This window comes from Myotis daubentonii, chromosome 6 (genome assembly GCF_963259705.1).
Source record: "Myotis daubentonii chromosome 6, mMyoDau2.1, whole genome shotgun sequence".
Taxonomy (NCBI): Eukaryota; Metazoa; Chordata; class Mammalia; order Chiroptera; family Vespertilionidae; genus Myotis; species Myotis daubentonii.
In genome coordinates this window covers 21,894,023-21,919,258 of record NC_081845.1, presented here as the reverse complement: position 1 = coordinate 21,919,258, position 25,236 = coordinate 21,894,023, and the positions used below count along the sequence as shown (strand labels likewise).

General features: G+C 42.5%; 1 protein-coding gene across 2 annotated transcripts in view; it reads left to right on the top strand.

The window, feature by feature from the left end:
- The first annotated feature begins 6,820 nt into the window (after positions 1-6,820).
- Positions 6,821-25,236, top strand: part of STX7 (syntaxin 7) — a 39,546-nt gene continuing 21,130 nt past the window's right edge. For both annotated transcript variants that reach the window (XM_059700358.1, XM_059700359.1), the window contains exons 1-2: positions 6,821-6,956; positions 12,326-12,475. In XM_059700358.1, coding sequence (XP_059556341.1) covers positions 12,391-12,475 — 85 coding nt within the window. In that variant the 5' untranslated portion in view covers positions 6,821-6,956; positions 12,326-12,390. The remainder of the gene's footprint in view (positions 6,957-12,325; positions 12,476-25,236) is intronic.

The following is a 25,236-nucleotide window of genomic DNA, read 5'->3' as shown; positions in this document are numbered from 1 at the left end:
GGAGTCTTTTTTCTTTAGACTCAGTATGGCACATCTTCTTAATCTAAAGATCAATACAGAGTCTTCTTTCTTTGGACTCAGTATGGCACATCTTCTCAAACTAAGAATCAATACAGAGTCTTCTTTCTTTGGACTCAGTATGGCACATCTTCTCAATCTAAGTTCTGTACTATCCACCTTCTTACTCTATTTATCCTCTATAGGGGGGTCTGTAGCACCCTGGTGGAGTCCTATCCGTCCCGAATGTGGGGGTTTTCAAGGGGGGGGGCTTACCTAAGGGAATCCTGTTCCAGGGATTCCCAAAGGTGTGGACGGAGTCGGCGAAGACTATCCACCCTCTTCCTACGGTGGAGTCCTATCCGTCCCGAGTGTGGGGTTCTCAATGGGGGGGGGCTTACCTAGGGGAATCTTGTTCCAGGGGTTCCCAAAGGTGTGGACGGAGTCGGCGAAGACTATCCACCTTCTTCCTACGGTGGAGTCCGATCCGTCCCGAGTACAGGGCGCTTACCTAGGGGTCCCTGTTCGGGCGCCATATGTTGGGGTCGAGCCCCAGCGGGTCCAGGGGTCCCCAAAGGTGTAGACGGAGTCGGCGAAGAAGGAATGGCAAGGAGACAGCGTTCAGTTGATCAGCAGCCTTGCCAGGGTCTCTAGCCCGGATCTCCAGCCAAGTTCTGGTCTGGATCTCCAGAGAGGTTCTGCTTAGGATCTCCAGAGAGGTTCTGTCCAGGTTCTCCAGTCAGGTTCAGTCACCAGGTTCTAGTCAGGCTCTCCTGCCAATCTCTGCAGTCAGGTTCAGTCCAGGATCCACTTCCATGCTCTCTCCAGCGAAGTTCTTCTGTCTCTAGAGAACGTTCTGTGTAGGTTCTGTGCCTAGGCTCTGTCTCTCTTGGTCCTGTCTTCCAAGCCCTGTGTTCTTGATTCTGTGTTCTGAGTTCTGTCTTATAAGTTCTGTGTCTTGCTGTCTTGTTACATCTGTATTTATACCAGTTGATTTTAATCCTGTCAATTTCTATTCCAAAGGTTAGGGCGTTTCTTATCTCCATTCCAGGGAGTAAAGATTATGTAGCTTAAGCATGATTGTTCATAGTTAAAGTGATTAATTACCCGCCTGGCACTTAGTTGAGGGGTTTTATTCCCTCCCTAACTTCAGGGGAAAATCCCTACCTGGGGATTCAACCTTTCTCAGAGACCTTGGTTAAAACACATAGTGCCAAGAAGGTGAGCAAACATATTAAGAACAGTATGCCATATATGCCAGGTCCTTTGAAACAGCAAGGATGGACCGGCTCCCGGCATGATAGTTCCTTGAATGATTGGATTGCCTCTTCCTAAATTCACCAACCACTTCTTTATATATATGTACATATATTATTCCCCTCTCCTCCCAACCCCTACCTCCACCCCCAGGTCTTCACTACCCTATTGTCTGTGTCCATAACACCAACCACTTCTTAATTCTCAAGTCCAATGTACAAGTTTCGGTTCTTAATTTACTTGAACTCACTGTGGTATGTAATATCATAGATCATTACCTCTTTTTGAGATGTTTTCCTTCATTCTTTAGTTTATCTTTTCCTGGTTTATTTCCTATTTCTCTGATTACTTCTTGTCAGGGTTGTTTTTCCTACGCCCTCCTTAAACATAGAAAGTTCATAACATTCCATCCTTAGAGTTAGTGAGCTCATCTCTTCCCATAGCTCCAACCACAGCTCTATCCGGAACTCCGCCTCACATTTTTAAGTACCTGTAGGTCACTGAACATCTCAAACTGGATATCACTTTCCCAGAATATTAAAAGATAACATGTTCAACGCTAAACTTACTGTCACTTTGTTCCCTCATTTCACCACCTCCATCCTCAAACTGCAATGACTTTATTAACAAACTTAGATCTCAGCTACATTGTGTTCAGCTCAATTTCACATATCCCAAGAGTAGGAGTAATCTCCATATCTACTTGATTTTCAAGTCTTCTAAAATATTTCTCAAAACATTCCTAACCTCTTCTTCTCCAGTGCATTTGCCTTGGTCACTCCTTCAATATCTCTGATGTTGGGCTTGGCTGGTGTTGCTCAGTGGTTGAGCGTCACAGTCTAATTGCCTGTCAGGTCACATGCCCAGCAGCCAATGGACCACCGATATTTCTATCTCTTCTTCTCCCTTCCTCTCAAAAATCAATAAAAGCATATTTTAAAAAAGTATCTCTGATATTGGGGAGATTCTTATTGCAACAGCCTCCTAAATGATAGTTGTAATCTCTCTCTCTCTTCCTCTCTCTCTCATCTCAATGTTATTTCCCTTTAATTTCTTCTACTTCTCCAGAGTTTTCTTCATTGCATGGAATTATGAGCACATCACACACACCTTGCTTAGAATTCTTTAATAGTTTAACTCCTATTTGATACTCAATATGATAAAAAGGCTTTCCATCATATAAATGGCACTTGCCTTTCCAGTCGCATGGCCTCCTAACACACTCATTAGGTTTTATCTAAATAAAATTATATAGTGACTAGGGGCCCGGTGCATGAAATTCGTGCATTGGGGGGGGGGGGCGGTGTTCCTCAGCCCAGCCTGCCCCCTCTCACATATTGGGAGCCCTCAGGGGATGTCCTAGTGATAACTTAGGCCCGCTCCCTGCTCCCCTTGGGGATAGGGCCTAAGCCGCAGTCTGGCCTCCCTTTGTGGGAGGTGACCGGGCTGATCAGGGGAAGGCACCAGGGAAAGATAAACCAAGAGATCCTTGTTTCTTATCCGTGGCTGCCCTTATTTTTGTACTTAAGTATCCTATCTAATAAAAGAGAAACATGGTAATTGGCGTACGACCGATACCCTTTTCATTGGCTAATCAGCGAGATATGCAAATTAACTGACAGCCAAGATGGCGGCCGGCAGCCCATCACCCTGCTGCTGTAGCCACTTCCAGTCACCGCAGCCAGCAAGGTTTTTTCATCAACACGGACTCCAGTCCCTTCACTATGAAAAAATGACAACTTTCTTTAGGCATTTTCAAGATGTGTCTTTCATATAATAATAATTTCTTTATTATTATTTTTTATCCTCACCTGAGGATATGTTTCCATTGATTTTTAGAGAATGTGGAAGAGAAAGGGAAGACAGAGAGAAACATCAAAGTGAGAGGAACATTTTGATTGGTTGCCTCCTGCATGAGCCCTGACCTGGGCCCTGGCCAGGGAGGAGCCTGCAACCTAGGTACATGCCCCTTGGTCAGAACTGAACTCAGACCCTGCCATTGGCAGGCCAAGGCATTATCCATTGAGCCAAACCAGCTAGGGCAGGATATGACATTTCTTAGCCCTCCAGCAGCAGACCTTCGTTTTTTTTGCCAGGAGTGTGGTGAAAAACCCTAGATCACCTTTTTGGATTCTTATTACCCAAGTTATTAAGAATATTACCAGTGGCATACAGGGAGCTTAGCCAATGAGTGGTCAGAAAAGGTGTTTCCTCTGTAGTTCACACCAATCGCCGGCTTGCTGTCCCCCCCCCCCCCCCCACCCAAGGCCTGATGCCTCTGGCCCAGGCTTCAGGCCTGGGCAGGGGACCCCCAGAGCTCTCCGATTGCCGGCTCCACCCCCCGCCCAGGCCTGATGCCTTGGCCAGAGGTGTCGACCTCAATCACCCTCCAATCACCAGATCGGCCCCTTGCCCAGGCCTGATGCCTCCGCCAGAGGTGTCAGGCCTAGGCAGGGGAACCCCATCTCCCCCAGATCACTGGCTTCTGGGCAGCTTCTGGGGCCGGGCTGCGGCCAGGATGGCGGCTCGTGCTGGCGGCTGCGCTGTCCCGCCCTGACTGCAGTATGCAAATTAGCTGCCATCTTTGTTGGTGGTTAATTTGCATATCATGTTGATTAGCCAATGGGAGGCATAGCGAAGGTATGGTCAATTACCATGTTTGTCTATTATTAGATAGGAAGGAAGGATACTTAAGAGTTTGCACTTGTCTATGGTTATATACATTTTTATGTGCTCTTCCTTTTGCCTTTCCCATTTTTTCTTCTTGGTGAACTCTTAACACATCTGTCAAGATTCTGTTAACACTTCCCCCTTTGAAATGGTCCCTGACTCCACAGTGAGGCATCCTTACCTCTGGGATCCCATGGTGCTGGGTACACATCTTCATCATAGCACCTCTTACAGTGTCCTGGGGGAGGATCTCACTCCTTCAACTCCTTGAGGGAAAATACCCTAGTCCTCTTAGTTATCTGCAGTGCTCAGAACAGCAGCCAACATAGGACAGGTTTTCAATGAATACTTCTGAATGAATTATATGGTAGGAAGTACTCAAGATTCTGAATTCAGTCACCTGGACCTGTGCTGCTCATAGTCATTTGGGTGATTTTGATGAACTTTCTTTTAGTTTCAGTTTCTTTAATATGTGAAATGAGGAAGTAGAGCCAGATCATCTATAAGGGCCTCTCCAGCTTTAAAACTCTATGGTTGACACTACTTTCTATTACAGAGGTTGAAACATATTTTATCTGACCACAGAATGTTTAATCAAAATTTAAGAATACTGAAAAAAGGGAGAAATTTCACATAAAAATCTGAATTTCCATTATATCTTAACAAAGCAGATAATTTGACTATATTAGGCCAAAATCCCTCAAAGTCCGCATCAGCTATAGCTGAATCATTCTACGCTTTTAGATGGAATGTGTGTTTCTACTTGGTGGAAGGCCCACCTCTCTATTGCTCCCTCTTTACAGGAACAGAGTATAATAAGTTGCTGCTTCTTTTCACACTTGCACTGTAGTTTTCTTCAATAAAGATGAGAAATACAAAATATTTCTTGCTCCCATTTTTTTGTTAAAAGTAAAAAATGAAAGATAAACCAAGAGATCCTTGTTTCTTATCCGTGGCTGCCCTTATTTTTGTACTTAAGTATCCTATCTAATAAAAGAGAAACATGGTAATTGGCGTACGACCGATACCCTTTTCATTGGCTAATCAGCGAGATATGCAAATTAACTGACAGCCAAGATGGCGGCCGGCAGCCAGGCAGCTTGAAACTAACATGAGGCTTGCTTGCCTCAGTGACGGAGGAAACCAACGTTCCCCGCCTGCCACTGCAGGCCTCTGAGCTGGCAGTTTAAGAAACTCTGTAACAAATACGCCCAACTTCAGCCAGCAGATTGGCAACATTGTAAGCAAAGGCCAGAAACCTACTTTCAGCCAGAGGCCTAAGAGCTGGAGCCAAGCCTCAAGGTAAAGCTAGCCCAGAATTAAAAAAAAAAAAAGGAAAAAAAGGAAAAAAGGAGCGTTTGGGAGTTCAGTCACCCCCAGCCTGAAAACAGCCCTCAGCCCCTCACCCAGGCTGGCCAGGCACCCCAGTGGGGACCCCCACCCTGATCCAGAACACCCTTCAGGGCAAACCAGCCGGCACCCACCCATGCACCAGGCCTCTACCCTATATAGTAAAAGGGTAATATGCCTCCCAGAACCGGGATCAGCAGAGCCGTGAGGCCTCCCGGCACCGGAATCAGCATGACAGGGGGCAGCACCCAAACCCCCTGATCGCCCTGCGGCTCTGTGTGTGACAGGGGGCGGGGCCACAACCTCCCTATCCACCCTGCTCTGTGCCTGATAGGGGGGAGCTCCCCCCCCCCCCACGGGCCCTGCTCTGTGTGTGAGAGTGGTGGCGCCCCAACCCCCTGATCCGCCCTGCTCTGTGGGTGATAGAGGGCAGCACCCCAACCCCCTGATGGGCCCTGCTCTGTGCGTGACAGGGTACAGAGCCCCAACCCCCCTGATGGGCCCTGCTCTGTGTGTGACAGGGGGTTGCTCCACAACCTCCCCATCGACCCTGCCTTGAGTGTGACAGGGGGCAGCGCCCCAACTCCCCAATCAGCCCTGCTCTGAGCCCGACCAGGGGCTGCACCTAGGGATTGGGCCTGCCCTCTGCCACCCGGGAGCAGGCCTAAGCCAGCAGGTCGTTATCTCCCGAGGGGTCCCAGACTGCTAGAGGGCACAGGCCAGGCTGAGGGACCCCCCCTCCCCCCCCCCCCCCCCCGAGTGCACAAAATTTTGTGCACCGGGCCTCTAGTATGTATATATAGCACCAAACAAACTAGAATTTGCTCAGGAGGTACCAATGCAAAATATTCTGGGGTTGCTTTTTTTCCACTTTAGTGCATCTGTACTTTTGATGTCCTGGGGATCCTTTCAAAAAATAATGTTGCCCTGATACAAGAAAAGGCCAAGCCAATTTGGTGAAGTACTATTTCACTTGAAGAAAGTGATGCTTTTTATCTAACAATGACGTTATTTTTGAATAGTTATTAGAAGACTTCCTGCTTTTTTCAAGCCCTGTACAAAATATGCCCTGCCCTTCCAGGATGCTTAGAATGCCTGGTGTGCTAAGAAGACTTGCCCACTAGATGAGCACACGGAGGTGACTCCTGCTTATTCTTTCATTGTTCCTGCCAGGATTGTTGATTTGCGTTCGCAGTTTTTACTGGAACTGTGAAATCGGTCTCCTGCAGAGTCAAGGGTTAGAAACAAGACCAGAATGAGCTGATGGGGCGGGATGAAATCCTGAGTCTAAGGGAGGCCGGCATCACCAGATAAAGACAGCTGCCCTCCATTTCTTTTTCTATTTTTTTGCACGCCAGCTAGGGCGTTCACCATCTGTAAGTCAGACCCCCACCCCCCTATCCCCTCCGCCCCCCAAATACTTCCCTTGCAATTTTGCAGATATGCCCATTCCTTCGTTTGGAATCAGAAGGGGCGGGAGACGACCGCTGTCACTCAGCACCGCGGCCCAATGGGAGAAAGGCAACCCCCGCCCCCTTCCTGGGCTGTGTTGTGGGCATGCGCAGTGGGTGTCCCGTCGCCAACACCCAGCGGCTGAGAATTGTAGCTGGGGGCGCGGCGGCTGTGGGAGCCTGTTGTCGGAGGGGGAGGAGGTGCAGGAGCAGGAAGCCGAGGAGGGTGCGGTAAGACGAGCATGGGAAGGGGGTCCCTGGCCGGACACCCGAGGTCCGATGTCCCTGCAGCTGCCGCGCCTCCTTGTTTATACGCGTCGTCAGGTGGCCGCTCTACGCTTTGCGGCAGGCGCTCGGGGGGCGGAGGGCTGGGGATCCCCAGCTCCCGGCGCGCCCCACGCCCCCCAACCCCCGATCCGCGGTGAGCGGCGCGGTCTGGCGGCCGGGCCAGTGGAGCCGGTCCGGCGCCTGCAGCCTCGCTGCCTTCCCGCGGCCGCCCGGGCCCCGCTCGCTCGGGCGCACCTGCGGGCTGCGCGCACCTGGGCGGGACCGGCCGGGAGCCAGCCCTCGCCAGCTCTGGAATCCCTCTTCTGCCTCCATCGAGACACGAACTGACCTCTTCCTCTTTTTAACCCACTGATTTAGAAAACACATTTTAAAGTTCTCCTTCCGGATCTGGAAGAACTGAGACTTATAGGGCTACAGTAAAGGGACCAGATACCTTTATTCAGAGGCTCGTTGTGGTCGCTTTTCTATTTGGCTGGATTAAATCTAACTTTCCTTGATGTTCTCAATATATGTCATGAATTGGTTTCTATAAAGACGTTTAAAAACACATAAAGTATCTCAAGATGCCTCCCTTCTCTTGTTTTCTAGGTTGTTACTTTATTTAAATTCAGACACAAAGAAACAACGTTGCTTTTCTGGTCGAATGCTACTAGTATATTTTTCTCTCTAAGTTTCTTGCATTTGCCTGGCTCTTGTATGCATACATTAATTTTGTTTAATTTCCATCCATGTATTCTGACTAGAACTATGTAAAATTTAAAACCTGTACGGGATCTGGGAGAAAAGGAAATGGTTTTGAAATGCTGCTCTGTTTAGTAATGTTGGAGGTGGCCTGAGCCTCAGGGGCATAAACTGATAACAGAGTTAAACTGTCTTGTGATGTGGGCCAGCCTCTGCTTTCAGGCCACTTTGAGAAGTTAGTCTCAAACCTGTGACTAGTTAAGAATTATGCTGTAGTTTTAAAGTTTCTGTAGAAGTTAATATGATACCATATTAACTGACTAAGGTCTACATCATTTTTTCTTCAACATTTTACTCCTCCTGCTCCCAGTAAAAAAGCCAAACCAAAAGTTTTGTTTGGGGTACCAGACTTTAGCTAGGTGCTGGTGGTTGAAAAATATATAAAACATCTGCAGTAAGTCTGGGTAAAGTTTGCCGTGATTCCATTTAATTTGGAAGTTTAGTGCATGAAAGGGTGAAAAACAATTCTTGGCATTGTGAACTGAAATCAGATAATCTAATAATTTAACAGATGGAAGAGCTGAGCTAAAGAATGTGGTTAATCTCTCATATTTATATTCCAGAGGTAGGGGTAGGTATTAAACAATATACTAAGTAGCTCACTTTATATGATGAGTAGCACTATGATGCAGTAAGTTAGAGAGATCAATGGAGGAACCCCTCCCCTCTCACTTTAGATCCAGTGGTCACTGAAGGCTTCTCTAGCATGTGAGGAAATTTTGCGAAAAAGGAGCCAGTCACATGGAGATCATGGGAAGAAGCGTCTTTAGACAGGAAGTGGCGCCAAGCAGGGGCCTAAAGGCAGCAGTAAGCCTGGGCCATTCAGGCTCTGAAAGAAGCCACTGGAATTCAGTGTCTTAGAAATAGTGACATTTACCCTCAAACTGGGTGTGTGTTCTTAGGAAATAGGTACATGTATTCACTCTTTCTACAAATATTTATTAAGCACCTGTTATATAGCCAGGTACCGAGAACAGAGCAGTCTACAAAATAGACTGCCTACCTCTCATTAATAGGTTTATATAAAAACTTTTAAAGATACATAGAATGTTTCAAGATGCCTCCCCTTCTTGCTTTTTAGGTTGTTACTTTCTTTAAAATCAGATGTGAAGGGAAAAAACCAACAAAACATTGCCTTTTCTGTCAAATGCTATATTTTGACAAATATATTCTTACATTTGGGGACACGGTGTGGAGGGAAATCCAATACTTTATGCTAGTGCTCAGGATTAAGAAAGTAAAACTGACTATTTCTACTGCTTTGTCCATGCCCCAATGCTTAGTGTCTCGTCCAAGATAGAGATCTCTTGTTGCCAGTTCCACTGGCAGCTGAAAGGAAATTGGTGAGTTCCTGTAGCTGCAAAGACCATGGACACTAATCGGAGTTAAGAGTATGACGTGGAGACATGGAGGGGAGACTCATTTGTATATAGGTGTGTTTGTGTATGTGGATGGAGGAACCCCTCCCCTCACACACATACACTCAAGAGGGTAGAAGAGAGTACACAAGTAAGAAAAAGGAACATTTCCTCATCCAGTGTGTTTGTGTTGGCTGTGAGCCAGTTTTTCTAGAGCTCTAGTTGATAGAGGGAAAGGAAAAAGAAAGATGTCATTGAGCCAGGAGAAAATTTCCTCTAACCATGTAGTAGAATATTATTTGGCTATAAAAGTAATGAAGTATTGATTCATACATCAATATGGATGGAACTTGAAAACATACTGAGAGAAGAAGCCAGTCACAAAAGAACACATACTGTATGATTCCATTCATATGAAATGTGCAGAATAGGCATACCTATGAAGCTATAAAGTGGATTAGTGGTTGCCTACAGCTGGGGAGGTTGGAGAGCAAGGGGGAGTGGTTGCTTATGGGTATGGACTTTAGGGTAATGAAATGTCCTAAATGTGATGTGGTGATGGTTGCACAACTTGATGAATGTTTAAAAACACTGTTGGATTGTACACTTTAGTAGTAGTATTTTTTAAAATTACAAATGTACTAAATAGTGCAATTTTTTATTTTTTTAAATATATTTTTAATTATTTCAGAGAGGAAGGGAGAGGAGAGAGACATAGAAACATCAATGAGAGAGAATCATTCATTGGCTGGCTCCTGCATGCCCCCTACTGGGGATCGAGCCCAAAACCTGGGCTTGTGCCCTTGACTGGAATTGAACCCGGGACCTTTCAGTCCACAGGCCTATGCGCTATCCACTAAGCCAAACCAGTTAGGGCTGGATTGTATACTTTAAGTGGGTAAATTATATGATACGTGAATTATATCTCAATAAAACTCTTCTTGAAAAAAAATAGATACGTAATTTTGAGATCCAATTGGTGGTTGGTAGATGCTTAGTCTCATTGACTCCCCAGATCCAGTCTTGTTCTGACTGGGCCCAGAGCTTCAGGTCACTGCAGGCCCAAGTCCAAAGCTGCCTGGAACTTTATTCCTGCCACCCTGCTGCAGTGGCTCTGCTGTCTGCATTGAGGTTTTAATTTACCCTTTTATGAAATTGGTTTTGGGTCTACTTCTAGGCCTTGGTGAGGTCCAGAGGGCCCAGAATAGATAAATTGGACCTGTGGATCAATGAAGAAGAATAGAGAGCATCAAAAAGCTCCCAGGAATTCCAGGGTGGCCAGGCACATGTCAGTGTTTGAGGCATGAAACCAGTATTGTACCCATCTCAACAGCTCAGCTATTGTACTTCCTGCCAGCACTGACCCTTAGAACAGAAATACTCTTCTCCGCTACCAGAATTCTCCTGTGGTTTCTTATCACAACACATTCAAACTAAACCGGCCTGTAGGCCCGCCCTCTTCTGTGACGTTAGTTTTGTGTGGGAGCCCAGCATGAGTAGCTTTGGAACCAGAACCCTGAGATTGAATCCCACCTCCACCTGGTGGATGGGTTGGGTTACCTTTCCAGTGACATTATCTTTATAAACCACAGTTTGCTCATCGTTAAAACAAGGGTGTTCGCCATTACCTACTTTAAAGGGGAGATTTTGAAAATTGAATTAGATAGTCTCTGTGAAATGCTTTCCACTGCACAGACGTGCAGTAAATGTTCGGTCATTCCTCTCTTTTTCTGTCGTGTTGTCTCTCACTTGTCCCAGCCGTGAACCTTCTGACTCAGAGTTGACTCGGAACTTCTCCTTCCTCTGGTGATTGACACAGTGTGTTTGCTCTGTCCACATGTCAGGGTCTACCCGCTCCAGGTTTTAGTGCTTTGCCTTTGTTTTCCATACCCGTCATACCAGGGACCCAAGTCTTATGCTTCTGTTTCATGAATTCTTTCTAGAGAGGGGCAAGAGTGATATTTCCTTTCCACAGTCCCTATCAGTATTGACCTTTTCTTCACTGATTTGTATTGCTTTTGTTGTTTTACATGATTAACTTTATCCTTTCACCTAAAAGACAAACTTGACTTAAACAAATACTTTACCTTTATTGTATTTGCTTGCAGCTCCCAAGTGCTTCTTTAAATTTTTTTTAAAATTGATTTTAGAGAGAGGAAGGGAGAGGGATAGAGAGACACATCAATGAGAGAGAAACATACCTCCTACTGGGGATCAAGCCTGCAACCTGGGCATGTGCCCTGACTGAGAATCAAACCGTGACCTCCTAGTTCATTGGCTGACACTCAACCACTGAGCCAGGCCTGAGTGCTTCTTTTAATGCGGGGCCTCTAGCAAACTCGTGGTAGACGGCTGGCTCACACATGGACCGCCTACAACTCTGCAATATTCAGTGCACACTCAGTGAAAAGATGGTGTAGGAGTAGTTGAAATTCTTCGTTGTTCACAGTCCTGTACATAGGACACCCCTTTTCATTCTTTCTTTTCAAACTCCCAGTGGTGTGGTGTGGCTAGAAAAAGAAAAGAATTTCGTCTTCCTTCCTTACTATAGCAGTAGCCCAGCTTTGCTTCCTGTCCTAATGCTGGCCCTGGAAGAGGAGAGTTGTTCTTGCTCTATCAGGAAGATGTTTGTGTGGTGAGCATTTTACAGGGCATTGCTTTCTTCCTCGCTTGTTGACTTTGCTCTTTCAAATTTGACCTTCCTCCTTTTTGATCTCTAAAATTAGAGACCATTAATCATATGTTCCTGAGCTGTATGTTACATTAGAGTAATGAAATTCCTGGGGGTAGCCTGAAGTCTGTATTCTGTTTAATAAATATTTAAATATCTGTTCTGTGCCCGGAATTGTTTTAAATGTTGGAGAAAGATAAATAGCATGTGGGCCCTGCCTTAAAGTTGCTCACAGTTTAAAGACAAAATATATAAACAAATAAAATTATACACAGAAAAAAGGACTTAAAACTCTTCCTTAGAGAAATCAGAGAAGTTCAAAGGGAATGTACAATTTGAACCTTATTTTGTTTAATATGTTTAACTTGATAGTGTCTTATAAAGTTTAGTTTTTTGGATAGACATATGGGAAAGATTTTTATCCTGTTAGGTTAATCAAGTTTGTATTTGCAACCTCCCAAATTGACTGTTTGGAAACCATAAGTCAATAACTTTAAAAATACAACCATGTGACTTTTTTTGTTTGTTTGTTTGTTATTTAGGTGACTGCTTAGAAAACTTATAGCCCACCAACATCTGATGAAATCAGTGACTAAGCAGATCAACCATGTCTTACACGCCAGGAACCATTGGTGACCCCACTCAGCTGGCCCAGCGTATCTCTTCCAACATCCAGAAGATCACACAATGTTGTAAGTTGAGTTTTAAATTGACTTCACTGTTTGTTTTAAATTCTTAGCTGAACTTGGTGGAGATGAATAAAAGGACAACTAGTGCTTGAGAGATGGAGGAGTTCCTTTAAGAAGAGATTTTAGAAGGCTAGAATTCTTTAGAATGAATATAAGAAATAATTATAGCCCTAGCCAGCTTGGCTTTGTGTATAGAGTGTTGACCTGAAGATTGAGTCAGGGCACATGTCTAGGTTTCTGGCTCGATCCCCAGTAGGGAGCGTGCAGGAGGCAACCAATCAGTGGTTCTCTCTCATCATTGATGTTTCTATTTCTCCCTCTCCCTTCCTTTCTGAAATCAATAAAAATATATTTAAAAAAAGAAATAATTATATATAGAAGAGATAACACTAAACTGCATTTTTCTTTCGAGCTTCAGGCACATAATATAATTTTATTAATGAATAAAGAGGTAAAAAAGTAGGTACTTATGTTTGCTTTATAATTCTCTGATTCTAGGTGAGATTAATGAGACTTGACTAAGTCTCACAGGTTTGTCTCACTATCAAGTTTTTGGGTTATTTTAATTTTTTTTTTTTAATTCATTTCAGAGAGGAAGGGAGAAGGAGAGGGAGAGATAGAAACATCAAAGATGAGAATCATTGATCAGCTGCCTCTAGCAAGCCCCCCACTGTGGATCGAGCCAGCAACCCTGCCATGTGCCCTTTACCGGAATTGAACCTTGGTCTTTTCAGTCCGCAGGCCGATGCGCTAGTCACTGAGCCAAACAGACTATGGCTCAAGTTTTTAAGGAACATATGTTTATTAAAAATCTGACTGAATATGGTTTAGGTTAATTTTGTAAAGGGTAACTATGTGGTATGTTATTCAGGAGCAGGGAGGAACTAAGGAGGGAACGTTATTATCTACTCAGGAAGATATAGAACAGTGGTTCTCACCTTCCTCATGCCGCGACCCTTTCATACAGTTCCTCATGTTCTGGTGACCCCCAACCATAAAATTATTTTCGTTGCTACTTCATAACTGTCATTTTGCTACTGTTATGAATCGTAATGTAAATATCTGATATGCAGGATGTATTTTCATTGTTACAAATTGAACATAATTAAAGCATAGTGATTAATCATGAAAACAATATGAATTATATATGTGTTTTCCGATGGTCTTAGGCGACCCCTGTGAAAGGGTCGTTCGACCCCCAAAGGGGTCGCGACCCACAGGTTGAGAACCGCTGATATAGAAGCTAACTATTTGGATTCTCCAGATTCCTTTGCTGTACCTGTCAAAGACAGAATATTAGTAGTCTGATCCAATGTGGCATTTTATTAGAAATTATTACTCCTCAGAATGTACTTAAGACCAAAAAAAAAAAATCAGTATAGCAGATTTGAGCCTATAGAATTTTTGTTTTGTTTTGTTCTTTGTTTCTAAATCACAGCTAATCACATACCTGGATGATTCTAGTCATCTTGTGGTCACTGTTTTGACATTCTGGGCATTACCTGGGCAACACTTTTAGAATGTTAGTACAGTTTTATTCTTCAGCCTACTTCTTTAAGGCTACTCTTTTTACCAGAATGCTGACACATTGCAGAAATAAGGACTGTTTTCAGATGACCAAACTGTGTATTTTTATCTAATTATTAACTTCCCAACAATCATTACTCTACATGAATGATTTAAGTGAGATATCAGTGTGTTTTGGGACAAAGGGAGTAAATTAGATTACAGATGGTTCTAAAAGAGTGCCACTGTGCACAGCTGGGTAGAATAAATGCTTATTCTGCTTTGGAGTAATTCTTGTTTTCTTTGGCTATTATTAGAGGAAAAGGAAGCGATTAGTGTAGAGGTGTCATGTCTGTCCACATCCGGGACCATAGGAATGGTACATCACAGATTGTTCCAGTTTGTGCCAGCGCACCACGATTGTCTCCACCTCATTCTTCCAGCTTCTTGTCTATTCTGATGATGCTCCCAAGGGCCTCTCCTTTCTGTGGCTTCCTTGTTGCTGGTTAGAAGTCATGCTGGTAGCCTCAGGCCACCTGTGTGAAAATTAAGAGAACTTATTTTAATTTACATGTTTGGAAAATCAGGACCTTTGTGTAAGAAAGGAGTCCAGGAGGCCTTCCTCCAAAGAATAGGGAAGGTATCCTCAAGCTAAATGATGCCAGGACTTCTGGGAAGAAGGAGAAATAACTGTAGTGTACTGGGATTTTAGAGGCAGTAAGCATTTAGTGGTGTGAAAGATGATCAGGTGGAAATTGTGTGTGAGCTTGAAATGAAAGGAGGTAAGGGTTAACTTAAATCAGGTCATGCTCCTGAGAAAGAGACCAGTTGATCCAGGCAGATGAGAAGTGGTAAATTGGGCCAGAGTTGCATATACATGGCATAGTTGATAGCTGAGTATGCTACTGCATAGCCACTAGCACAGTTTGGAAGTGGTAATTAGATCCACTACTATTCTTGTAAAGACCCATTATATGGAGAGTGTTTAACCATTAGAAGGTACAACCACCATCTTTAGATATTTGAAGCATAATCTTGTGTCTTGTGTAAACATAAGAAGCTGCCTTAGCTTAGATGGAAAAGGCGTTGGTAGTGAGAAGACACTGGGAAAGAGCATTTAAATGGAAGCCACTGCTGATATTAAATAAAAAGTAGCCAAGAGATTAGTATGTTTAGAAAATACGAAATAAAACTCCAGTGTGGCTGAAACACAGCACTTGAGGCAAGAGTGACCGGAAATGAAATCGGAGAGGAGGCTGAGCAGGTCACTTAGTAGGCCTTGGAGGCTATCTGGGGAGTTTAGATTTCATTCTGAGAGGCGGAGGAGAGGCACAATCAGATCTGCACTTTGAAAAGATTGCTTTGGCTTCTCTTAGAAAATAGAGGGGGGACACATTGGCCATCACAGGTGTCTGATGAGAGAGATGTGGCTTTCGCCAGGGTGGTAGCAGTGGGGACAGAGAAATGACGGCTGTTCTCTGGAGGCAGAGCCAATGGGACTTGCTGATGAATGCAGATGGACTGAGAGAGAAAGAGGAATCCAGGATAACTCGTGGTTTTTGCATTGAGCAACCAAGGGAATGGTGAGCATGTACTGAGATGGGAAGGTCTACAGTTCAGAAGTGGAGAGAGTTTTGTTTTGGTCAGGTAACTTTTGAGATGTCTTTTAAACATCTAAGTGAAGCATCTGTTTTAAATATATGAATTAGGACATCAGCCCTGACCGGTTTGGCTCAGTGGATAGAGCGTTGGCCTGCAGACTGAAGGGTCCCAGGTTCGATTCCGGTCAAGGGCATGTACCCTGGTTGCGGGCACATCCCCAGTGGGGTTGTGCAGGAGGCAGCTGATCCATGTTTCTCTCTCATCAATGTTTCTAGCTCTCTATCCCTCTCCCTTCCGCTCTGTAAAAAATCAATAAAATATATTTTTTTAAAATAAATAAATATATGAATTAGGACATCAGAGTGTCATCAGAATATAAAACCATGGTTCTAAAATAATTGCAAAGGAGTGAGTACAGTTAAGAGAAGAGGACTGGGGCATTAAAAAAAAAAGTAGAGGTCAGAAAGGCAGGGAGAAAGCAGCATAAAGAATCAGGAGTGACCAGAGAGATAACAAGAAAATTAGCATTTGGTGGATTTCTAGAAATCAAAAAAAAAAAAAGTGTTTCAAGACTGAGTGAGAGCCCTAACCGATTTGGCTGAGTGGATAGAGCGTCGGCGTGCGGACCGAAGGGTCCCAACTTCGATTCTGGTCAAGGGCATGTACCTTGGTTGTGGGCACATCCCCAGTTGGGGGTGTGTAGGAGGTAGCTGATCGATGTTTCTCTGTCATGGATGTTTCTAACTCTCTATTCCTCTCCCTTCCTCTCTAAAGAGAAAACAATAAAATATATATATATATATATATATATATATATATATATATATATATATATATATATATATATATATATATATAAAGACTGAGTGAGGCATCATCTGTATCTAATGCTGCTGAGAGACTAAGATAAAAGCAGAGAATTGGACCTTGCAAACTGTTTGGAAAGAGTGGTCTGACATCCATATTCCAAGTGTAGATGGAGAAAAGTGGGAAGAAGGACCAAGACTTCTCAGAATCCTGCTCAGCTCTGCTTATATCCTGACCAGAAATGAGATATAGTCACATGGCCATGCCTAGTTGCTAGGAAGGCTAGATTGTAATGTGCTCACTAAAACTGGGTATTGCTTCATTTGAGAGAGAAGGGGAAAAATCAATAGGCAACTGGCAGCTTCTACCATGGAAAGAGAAAGAGGATCAACGAAAGGTTGCATTTTTCCAGTCCAAAAGGGAGATTCTAGGGAGAGCATAATTGTAAAAGAAATGTCTTGAAGGCTAGTGGGGAAGGGGAATGGATCTTTAGTGTCTGGTTCGTCCACTGTACTGAGTTGTATGGTGTAAACAGAGAATGTGGTGGGTGAAGATGAGGAGTTCCTGTCTGAATAAGCTGTTTTTAAACAAAATAGGAGGCAAAAGGCGTTGGATAGAGAATGGGAAGGAAGGCTGGTGGAAGTCCATGGAAAGAAGAAAAAGTGATTACTTGTAGTTTTGACAACTGAGAGAATTGACATACCTTGGAAGCAGAGAAAGGTTAATGGCAGGCTGAGTATTCATTTGAGATTTGGGGTCATGAATTTAGTGAAATCCGTCATCACTGTATTTTTTCTAATTCTGAGGTTCAGTATCTAAATGAAGGCAAGTTTAGATTTAGATAGAGTTAGTTTTTAAAAGTTTAACCTACTATCCGGTGTGTGTTACTGAGCAGGGCTGTGAAGAAATCACATGGAAGTGAAAGGCAGAAGTGTGAAATTTCAGTTCACTTTTCCCCATCTGCTAATGCTAATAATACTGGATGAGACTGAATAAAATGGTTCTTTTGCACCGCATTTGGGTGCTCTTTTCACAGTACATTTGCATCTTGGGAATTTGTGTCTGCACAAATTATCTAGTTTTACAAAAGTAACCTAAGGAGAATATGCTGTAAATAAGGTGATACCTTTAGAGTTAGAATATGTGCATCTTTCAAGTAAAGCTGTAGTCTTCCTGAGCAGTGGGAAAGCTTATTTTTTAAATTAGCTTTGCTATATATAGATTAATGAAAACTTGCCCAGTATTGGGTTGTATGGTTTAGTTTATACCAAAAAAAAGAAAAACAGCAATCAAAAAGATTTTTCATTCTTGGAGGAACCCAAGGATAACATTTAGTAAGATGGGAGTTTGGTGGGGGGTTTTTTGCTCTTTTTTTTCTTCTAGTATTTTATTCTGGCAGTTCTTTTTGCAAAGAATAGGATAGATGAAACAAAACGTATTTAAACATATTTTTCCCTTAAATGATTTTTTGTTAAAAATAATGTGTAGTCTTATCAATTTGCTTTACTAGTGAAATATTTAAACCATGTTGCAGTAATATAATTTATATCGAACAAAGTACTTAAATATTATGAATACTTAAATATAAAATATATTTAGACAAACATAGATTATATTAAAATAATATAACTTCTTAGGAACTTTATTGGGAATTTCTCTGTGGAGCATTTAAAATGATTAAAAAGACATTTTCATCCTGTGAGAGAAAGTGTTCTGGTGGCTGTCACAGACTCAGCAAGTATGTGTGCTCCCAGCGCTCATCCTTTGCCCACGGCATAGCGGTGTTCTCTGTGGCTGGCCCTGACACGGCGCCCAGTCTTTCTCAGTGCACCAGGCAGCAATTCCTTGTAGACTGGCGTTGGCATGTAAATTAAACTGTTTGTTATCCCAGGTCTAGAAAATGATCATGAATCAAAAAAGTGGTTACATTTAGTTCCCAAGCTTTGGCATGAGATGTTTAAAAGTCACATTTTTATTAGGAGTATTGGAAACAAACTCCTGCTAGTGATGTATAGCACAAAAGTAAGCAAGCCTTTGGGTTGAAATGGCTGAGTCTGCTGTATAAATAAACCCAGGTAGGGTATTTTCATAGAGGTCGTTTATCTTTGCACAGACACAAACAATATAGAAAAATTTATTCAGAACACACAGAAAGAACTCATGTTTTTTAAAGAAACAGAATAATCAATACAACAGAATGTATTGAAATCTATCACATAATTATTGTTGTTTTTAACTTAAAAAAATAGGTGTCAAATATATACTAGCATATTGAGTGGTATATTATTAGTGTACAGCTCAATGAATCACCTCTTACAACACCACACGTGTAAATAAATAGAACATTACTAGCCCCTGAAGCTCTTCTCACACTTATACCCTCTCTAAAGATAGCTAGTGTCCTGACTTCTAACATGATTAATTTTCTTAGTTGTTAAACTTTATTTAATAGAATCAAGTAATATGTTTTGTGTTGGACTTCTTTCTCCCATTATGTTTTTGGAATGCATCCATATGGTTGCACATAGTGTAGGTCTTTTGTTTTCAGTACTCTCTTGTATTCCATATTCAAACATACCACAATCAGTTCTTTCTGTTGTTGATGGACATTTGGAGTGTTTCTGGTTTATGTTTCTTTGCTGTTATGAACATTCTTGTACATTCCTTTGTTTCATGTATGTAGGAATTGGGTTGCTGGATATGTGTGTGTTCAGCTATAGTAGATACAGCAGTTACCTAAAGTAGTTGTACCAGGTTATACTCCCACCAGCCAGTGATCAGAGTTTCTATTGCTCCAAATCCTTGCCAAATTTGGCATCTACAGTCTTTTACATTTTAGCTATATTTGTATCTCATTGTGATTTATATTGCAATTTCCTCATTAGAATCAGACTTTTTAGAATATCACTTAGTTAAGAGAATCAATAAGACGATAGGAAAAGTTTCTAATTGGACTAGCTACATGTGTGTGCATGCACATTTCCTGAAATTAAGTCCAAATAGCAGTGTGACTTTGAGTGAGCTATTTCACTTTCTAGGACATGATATTCTTTTTAAAAAATATATATATTTTTATTGATTTCAGAGAGAAAGGGAAAGGGCGAGAGAGATAGAAACATCAATGATGAGAATCATTGATCAGCTGCCTCCTGCATGCCCCCTACTGGGGATCGAGCCCACAACTCAGGCATGTGTCCTTGACTAGAATCGAACCCAGGACTGTTACGTCCTCAGGCTGACACTATATCCACTGAGCCAAACCGGCTACACACACACACACACACACACACACACACACACACACACACACACACACACATATATATATATTCCCCTCCTCCCCACTCTGGACTGGGTTATGGTTTTCCACCTTTAACAGGCTATATTTTTAACCAAAGTTTTAAAGAATCCTGAAAACTCTTATAACATATGCAGGATTATTCTCTTTGTTATTAAGAGACCAATTGCCATATCTGGACCCATAATAAGTACTTTTAAAATCCCATAATAGATACAGTCATTCACAAGACCAGCTAGACTTAGGTATTATTTCTAAGTATTAAGAAGTGGGACAGTTGTAGTCACAGGGATTTTGGTGTTAATCATGCCAGAATTAGCCAAGTTATGAATTGGAGGAAATTAACACATAGAAATGATTAACAGCTGACCATGAAACATAGTCCTTGAGATAAAAGTTTTCCCTGTGTACCATGTTGTAGTAAGTCTTCCCATCAGTGCTAATGAGACTCTGGCATTTGAGTTGTTATTTTTGTTTTTTAAGAGTAATCTGAAAGAGGAAGATACAGAGTGGTAACAGTTAGCTTTTGGAAAATGAACAGAGTTGATCCATTGGTAATAAACTATACTCATCTGAATTTATGTGTTCAGAGTGTTCTGCTAAAATATGCAGGATTTATTACATGGTGTGTGTGTGTGTGTGTGTGTGTGTGTGTGTGTGTGTGTGTGTGTTTTCCAGAAGATTTGGAAAGGCAGAACTTTCTGGAGAGGGATAAAATGTTTGAACTTAAGCCCATGTTATAAAGGTTAAGAAAAGGTGACTGAAAAATATTTATGTTGAGTCTTTATGGTTTCACTTTTTAATTAGCTCTTATAGATTATAGCTGTTAGTCCAACACAGATTTGTTTAGAGTTGAAAAAATATTTGTTGTAATTAATTGGCTGCTCGTTCTGTGTGCATACTTAACTTATTTGTTAATTAGGACCAGTGCTTGGCTCTTGTCCCCATTAGGTCTTTAGGACTATGAGATGAAGTACGAAGTCTATACAAATGTGAGCCCTTTTGTTACTACGAGCATGAATACAATTTTTTCATTAGAGTCTGGTGAAGGAGACACTTGTTTTTGCATCTTAACACATGATTGCACAAAAGGGAAGCTGACGTCAACTTCTCTATTTTAGTGCCAGGGCAAGCTTTTCTTGAAAAAAATAGTTCCAGTTCTGAGCAGTTTATGAAATTTACTGGAGCTGTGTGTATTTACCTAGGAGTTGGGGATTTTTTTTCCTGTTGGTGAGCAATTTTGGATGGGAAGGCAATTTATAGAGGAAAGGGAGTTGAAGACTGTTCTTCCTCTCTTTCTCCCTCCTCCTCTCCAGCTCCCCCCTAAAATGCTATTTGATTGGTAGATAGATAGATCGATCTCCTTCTAACATCACACATCTGAAAATGTTTATTGCGTTTCTTTTTTCCCCCCTTGAGGAGAAAAACTTAAATAGCTTTGATTTCATTGTCATTTTCTTCATGCCTAAGCTGTTGACATTAAACAGAGATAGGTGTGGAAATTAATGTCTTATTCAAGGGAATTTTAACAAAGAGCAACAACTTCTTCTCTCTGGTGACTTTTCTCCTACATGACCAAACATGAGTGCTGTCTATAACCAAATCTGAGTGAACCCTTTTCTGTTTTATGAATTCCAACTTTAAGATATGACTCCTGGCCATGGCCATTGTGGTTGAGTGTCTTCCCATGCATGCACCGAGGTATCAATTCCCGGTCAGGGCACATGCCCGGGTTTCAGGCTCGATTCCCAGTAGGGGATGTGCAGAGGGCAGCTCCAATTACTCTTTTCCTCATGAACCTGTTTTATTTTTATTATATCTTTTATTAGTAAATTAAACACTACAATTATTCCCTACTAAAGTGTCAGCTCCCTGAAATAAAATGTCTTTTCACAGCTCTGTCTATACTATAGGAGCAGTGCCTGGCTTGCATCAGCCCGCCATAAAATCGCAGTGCATGCTCTAAATTAGGTTACCCAGTGTATTTAAATTACATGTATATATTTTCAAAAAGTAGTAGCCATTGGATAAATTTTTATTTTCCTTTCCTTTGGCCTTATGGCAGCAATCTCCCCTCATTTGGTAACAAGATGCTGTCTTGTGAAATTTTCCCCCCATTTTTTAGTCTTTATATATTTTTTCTAAGTGCCAACGTTTTTTGTTATCTGGTCCGTAATCTCTTCTATGGCAGGGAGTCATGTCTTTATACATAATTGTATTCCTCAAGAGCTTTGCATGCAGAGGCTCATAGGGCTTGTTGGTGGACCAAGGCCGGGACAGAAAATTCTAGAAAGGAGAATGCTGTGGTGCCAATATGTGACCCTGGAAGGAAGGAAGACAGTTGGATAAGATGGGCAGCTGTCAGATGTCATGCCCTCAATGTACAAGTACCTCAGTAAAGAAGAAGCAAGGTGTATAAAGACATCTGAAAGGAAAGGCATGTTACCCTTTTGTGAATTCAGTTCTTAAAAGGAAACACATATGAATGTGAACAATGGAAAGAGACAAAGAGGAATGAGCAGGGTAAATAGAGCACGCGATGTAAGTAGATACATGCAGCATTTTGAAAGTACTAGCACTGGAAGCACTTCCCCCAGGGGGCAGCTAGGATTGCTGCTCAAATACTTGTAGGTGGAAGAGGTTTCGCCAGTTCTTATTTTCATCTCTTTGATTATTTTTTGTTGTTTTTCACCAATTACTGAGCAATATTTTTCATTAAAGAATAATTGTCTTTCATACTTACTCCAGACTGGGATTTTAAAAAGCAGTTTGCTTTTAATTTAGTTTGTCTATCAATTAACTTGGGAGAACCCAAAGTTCCTACAAATAGTGCTCTGTAAGTCTCTCCTCGTTCCTCTGGTTTCCACTTCACCAGTGCCTCTTATCTGGCCATCTCCATGAGTTCTTTTGTGATCTTCTTTAGAATTGTGGATGCCTCATTGAGTTAAAAAAAAATAGTGGTACTATTTTAGGTTATAATTTTTACCTTAATCTGCTTTGTGGCAACATTTTTTTCCTGCTGTGTTTTCTTTGTAGGGAATTTGCTATGCTTTCCTATAACTTTTTGATATATTTCGTGTGTGTGGTTATATCTGTTCTTTTTGTTGTTGTTCAGGAGCATGAGTTTGATGTTCTGGCTGTGGGGGGAGGGCAAGTGCCCAGTCTCTCTGCTCAGGGTCTCCTTTCTCTCTGCCCTGCATGAGGCCTGTTTCTTTGCCCTGCTTCTCAGAACCCAGTTTGGTGTAGGAGAGCTTTCCCCTCCATTGGCCCCAAGATACACAGCCACATCTTCCTGAGGAGTCTGCCTCCTTCCCCTTTCCACCTCCCCCAGCAGAGGACCCCGGTTCTCTCAGCCCTGCTCCTGGTCCCACTCAGGGTGTGATTATGTTCCTCTGGAAGTGGGCATTTGCTGGTGATACCTCCCCCGCTCTGCTCTCAAACTCCCCTATTTCCTACCCCACCCACGTGGCTTCCCACACAGGATCTGCTCTTTTCTGTTGCTTTTGGCCACGTGTACATATTTTTGAGAGTTTTGTTGTTGTCTTAAGTTCTCTGCAAATATAACTTTGATGGGTCCCCCAAAACCTTCCTCTCCTCCTCCCCCCCCCCCCCCATGTTCTGTATGGCTTCAGGAAGGAAGATTCAGACACAAACTTCAACCATGTTCCTATTGGAAGCAGAAACCCATTTTCAGTGTTTTAGCAACATCTGAGAAGCACTATTTTGCTAAATAGCCCTGATCAGAAATTAGGACTGAGGTAGTGGTTTGAGAATCGCTGCTGCCGCCATGTAAATTGGAGGTGAATTTCATGACGTGGCCTACCTTTGGCTGCTTTTGGAGCTGAAAGAGTTATTGGGCCAAGCTCACCAGGGAGGTGGGCGAAGGGTTGTGGGGAGGGAGGGGTCAGGAAGGTTGGAGAACTAGAATGAGGCTTCACCTTACCCCACCCCTTTATTGAGATCCTTTTTTTTTTTTTTTTAAGGATTGTTTTCCATTTTAAAACTACAAAATAGATTTTATATGTTCTGCCATAAACAAAAACAACCAATAAGCCAGGACTCCATATAAGCCAGCGGTTCTCAACCTGTGGGTCGCGACCCCTTTGGGGGTCAAATGACCCTTTCACAGGGGTCACCTAAGACCATCGGAAAACACATATATAATTACATATTATTTTTGCAATAGCAACGCAAATAATTTTATGGTTGGGGGTCACCACAACAGGAGGAACTGTATTACAGGGTCGCGGCATTAGGAAGGTTGAGAACCACTGAAGCAAACTGAGAACAGCTATTTTCAGAATATGTGATAAACTGTCTTACAAACATAAGCCGTCTGGTTTTTAAAATAAAACTTTTAAAAACTCAGAGGTCTTCAGGTGGCACATACCAGACAACTTGGAGGAGGAAACAGAATATGTGGGTACGATTCTCACATTGTTGAAAACCTGGTTTTGCTGAGAGCAAAGGTCTGTTCCATGACTCCTGAGTTTATATAGGTTGGCTTGTTGTTTTTTTTCTCAAGAAAAAAAAAGAAAACGCAGGAAGGAGGCACCAATGACTCGAGAGACAATGAGGGGATCCTGGCAAAGAGTTTCCTTTCAGACACAGGTTAGGAGCTGCTTTGCCAAATCCTGGCCCGTGCTCACTGCTCACACAGGTCACCTTCTCAAGGGGCCCCTGGCTGCCCGGGTCTTTGTTACTTCTGATTCCAGACCCTCTCAGAGCAGGTGAACTGAGCAGGTGCATGAGGTCAAACATTAGGACTGAATATGTCTGCTAAGATAGAACTTGCCATGTCCTGGCTGTCTCAGAAATCGAACTATTTTTCCCAGGCAGTCAAATGACTTGTTTTTGTACTTTATTTTTAAGAACCATGCCTTCAGATTTAACTCTTTATTAACATACAATAAGTTTAAAATGCCCTAAATTTCTACTTTGTTAATAACCTCTCTGGCTTCTACCTTTGAAGTATCTGGGAAGGACAACGAGGAATTTGGAATTGAATGTGTTCTAAATGTGGAATTGCTTCGTGGGGGCAGCCTCTGCCTTCGCGTGCTGGGCAGGCGGCACAGCAAACCAGGGGGCGTGGCCCCTGGAGGCCCTGGTCCGCTCGAGATTCATCCTTTGGAAGATCTGCATCTTCCTTGCCACTCCTTCTCTCCACAGTTTGCGTCAGTTCTTTTACCCGCAAAGAAGATAAGCTCCCTGTTCGGGTCACGAGATGGAGCATGAGATAGCCTATTTGGAAAAAAGCCTGTAATTCTTTCAGATTCTCTAGGGAGTTTTCTCCACTTGTGTACCTTTTAGAATTATAATGCACCTTTTTCTTGGACTATGAAATAGACCAAGTTGACTTGATTTTTTTTCTTAGGACCGTTTTGTATTGATCTTTTTTTTTTAGCTACTGATACAGGTATTTACTTGTGATACATTTTCCCATGCACATAGTACCTTTAACAGACCTAACCTAATGATTCTCTAATTGTAGTTAACTTGACCCGTTTTAATATATATGTAGAATCTATATACATAAAAGGCTAATATGCTA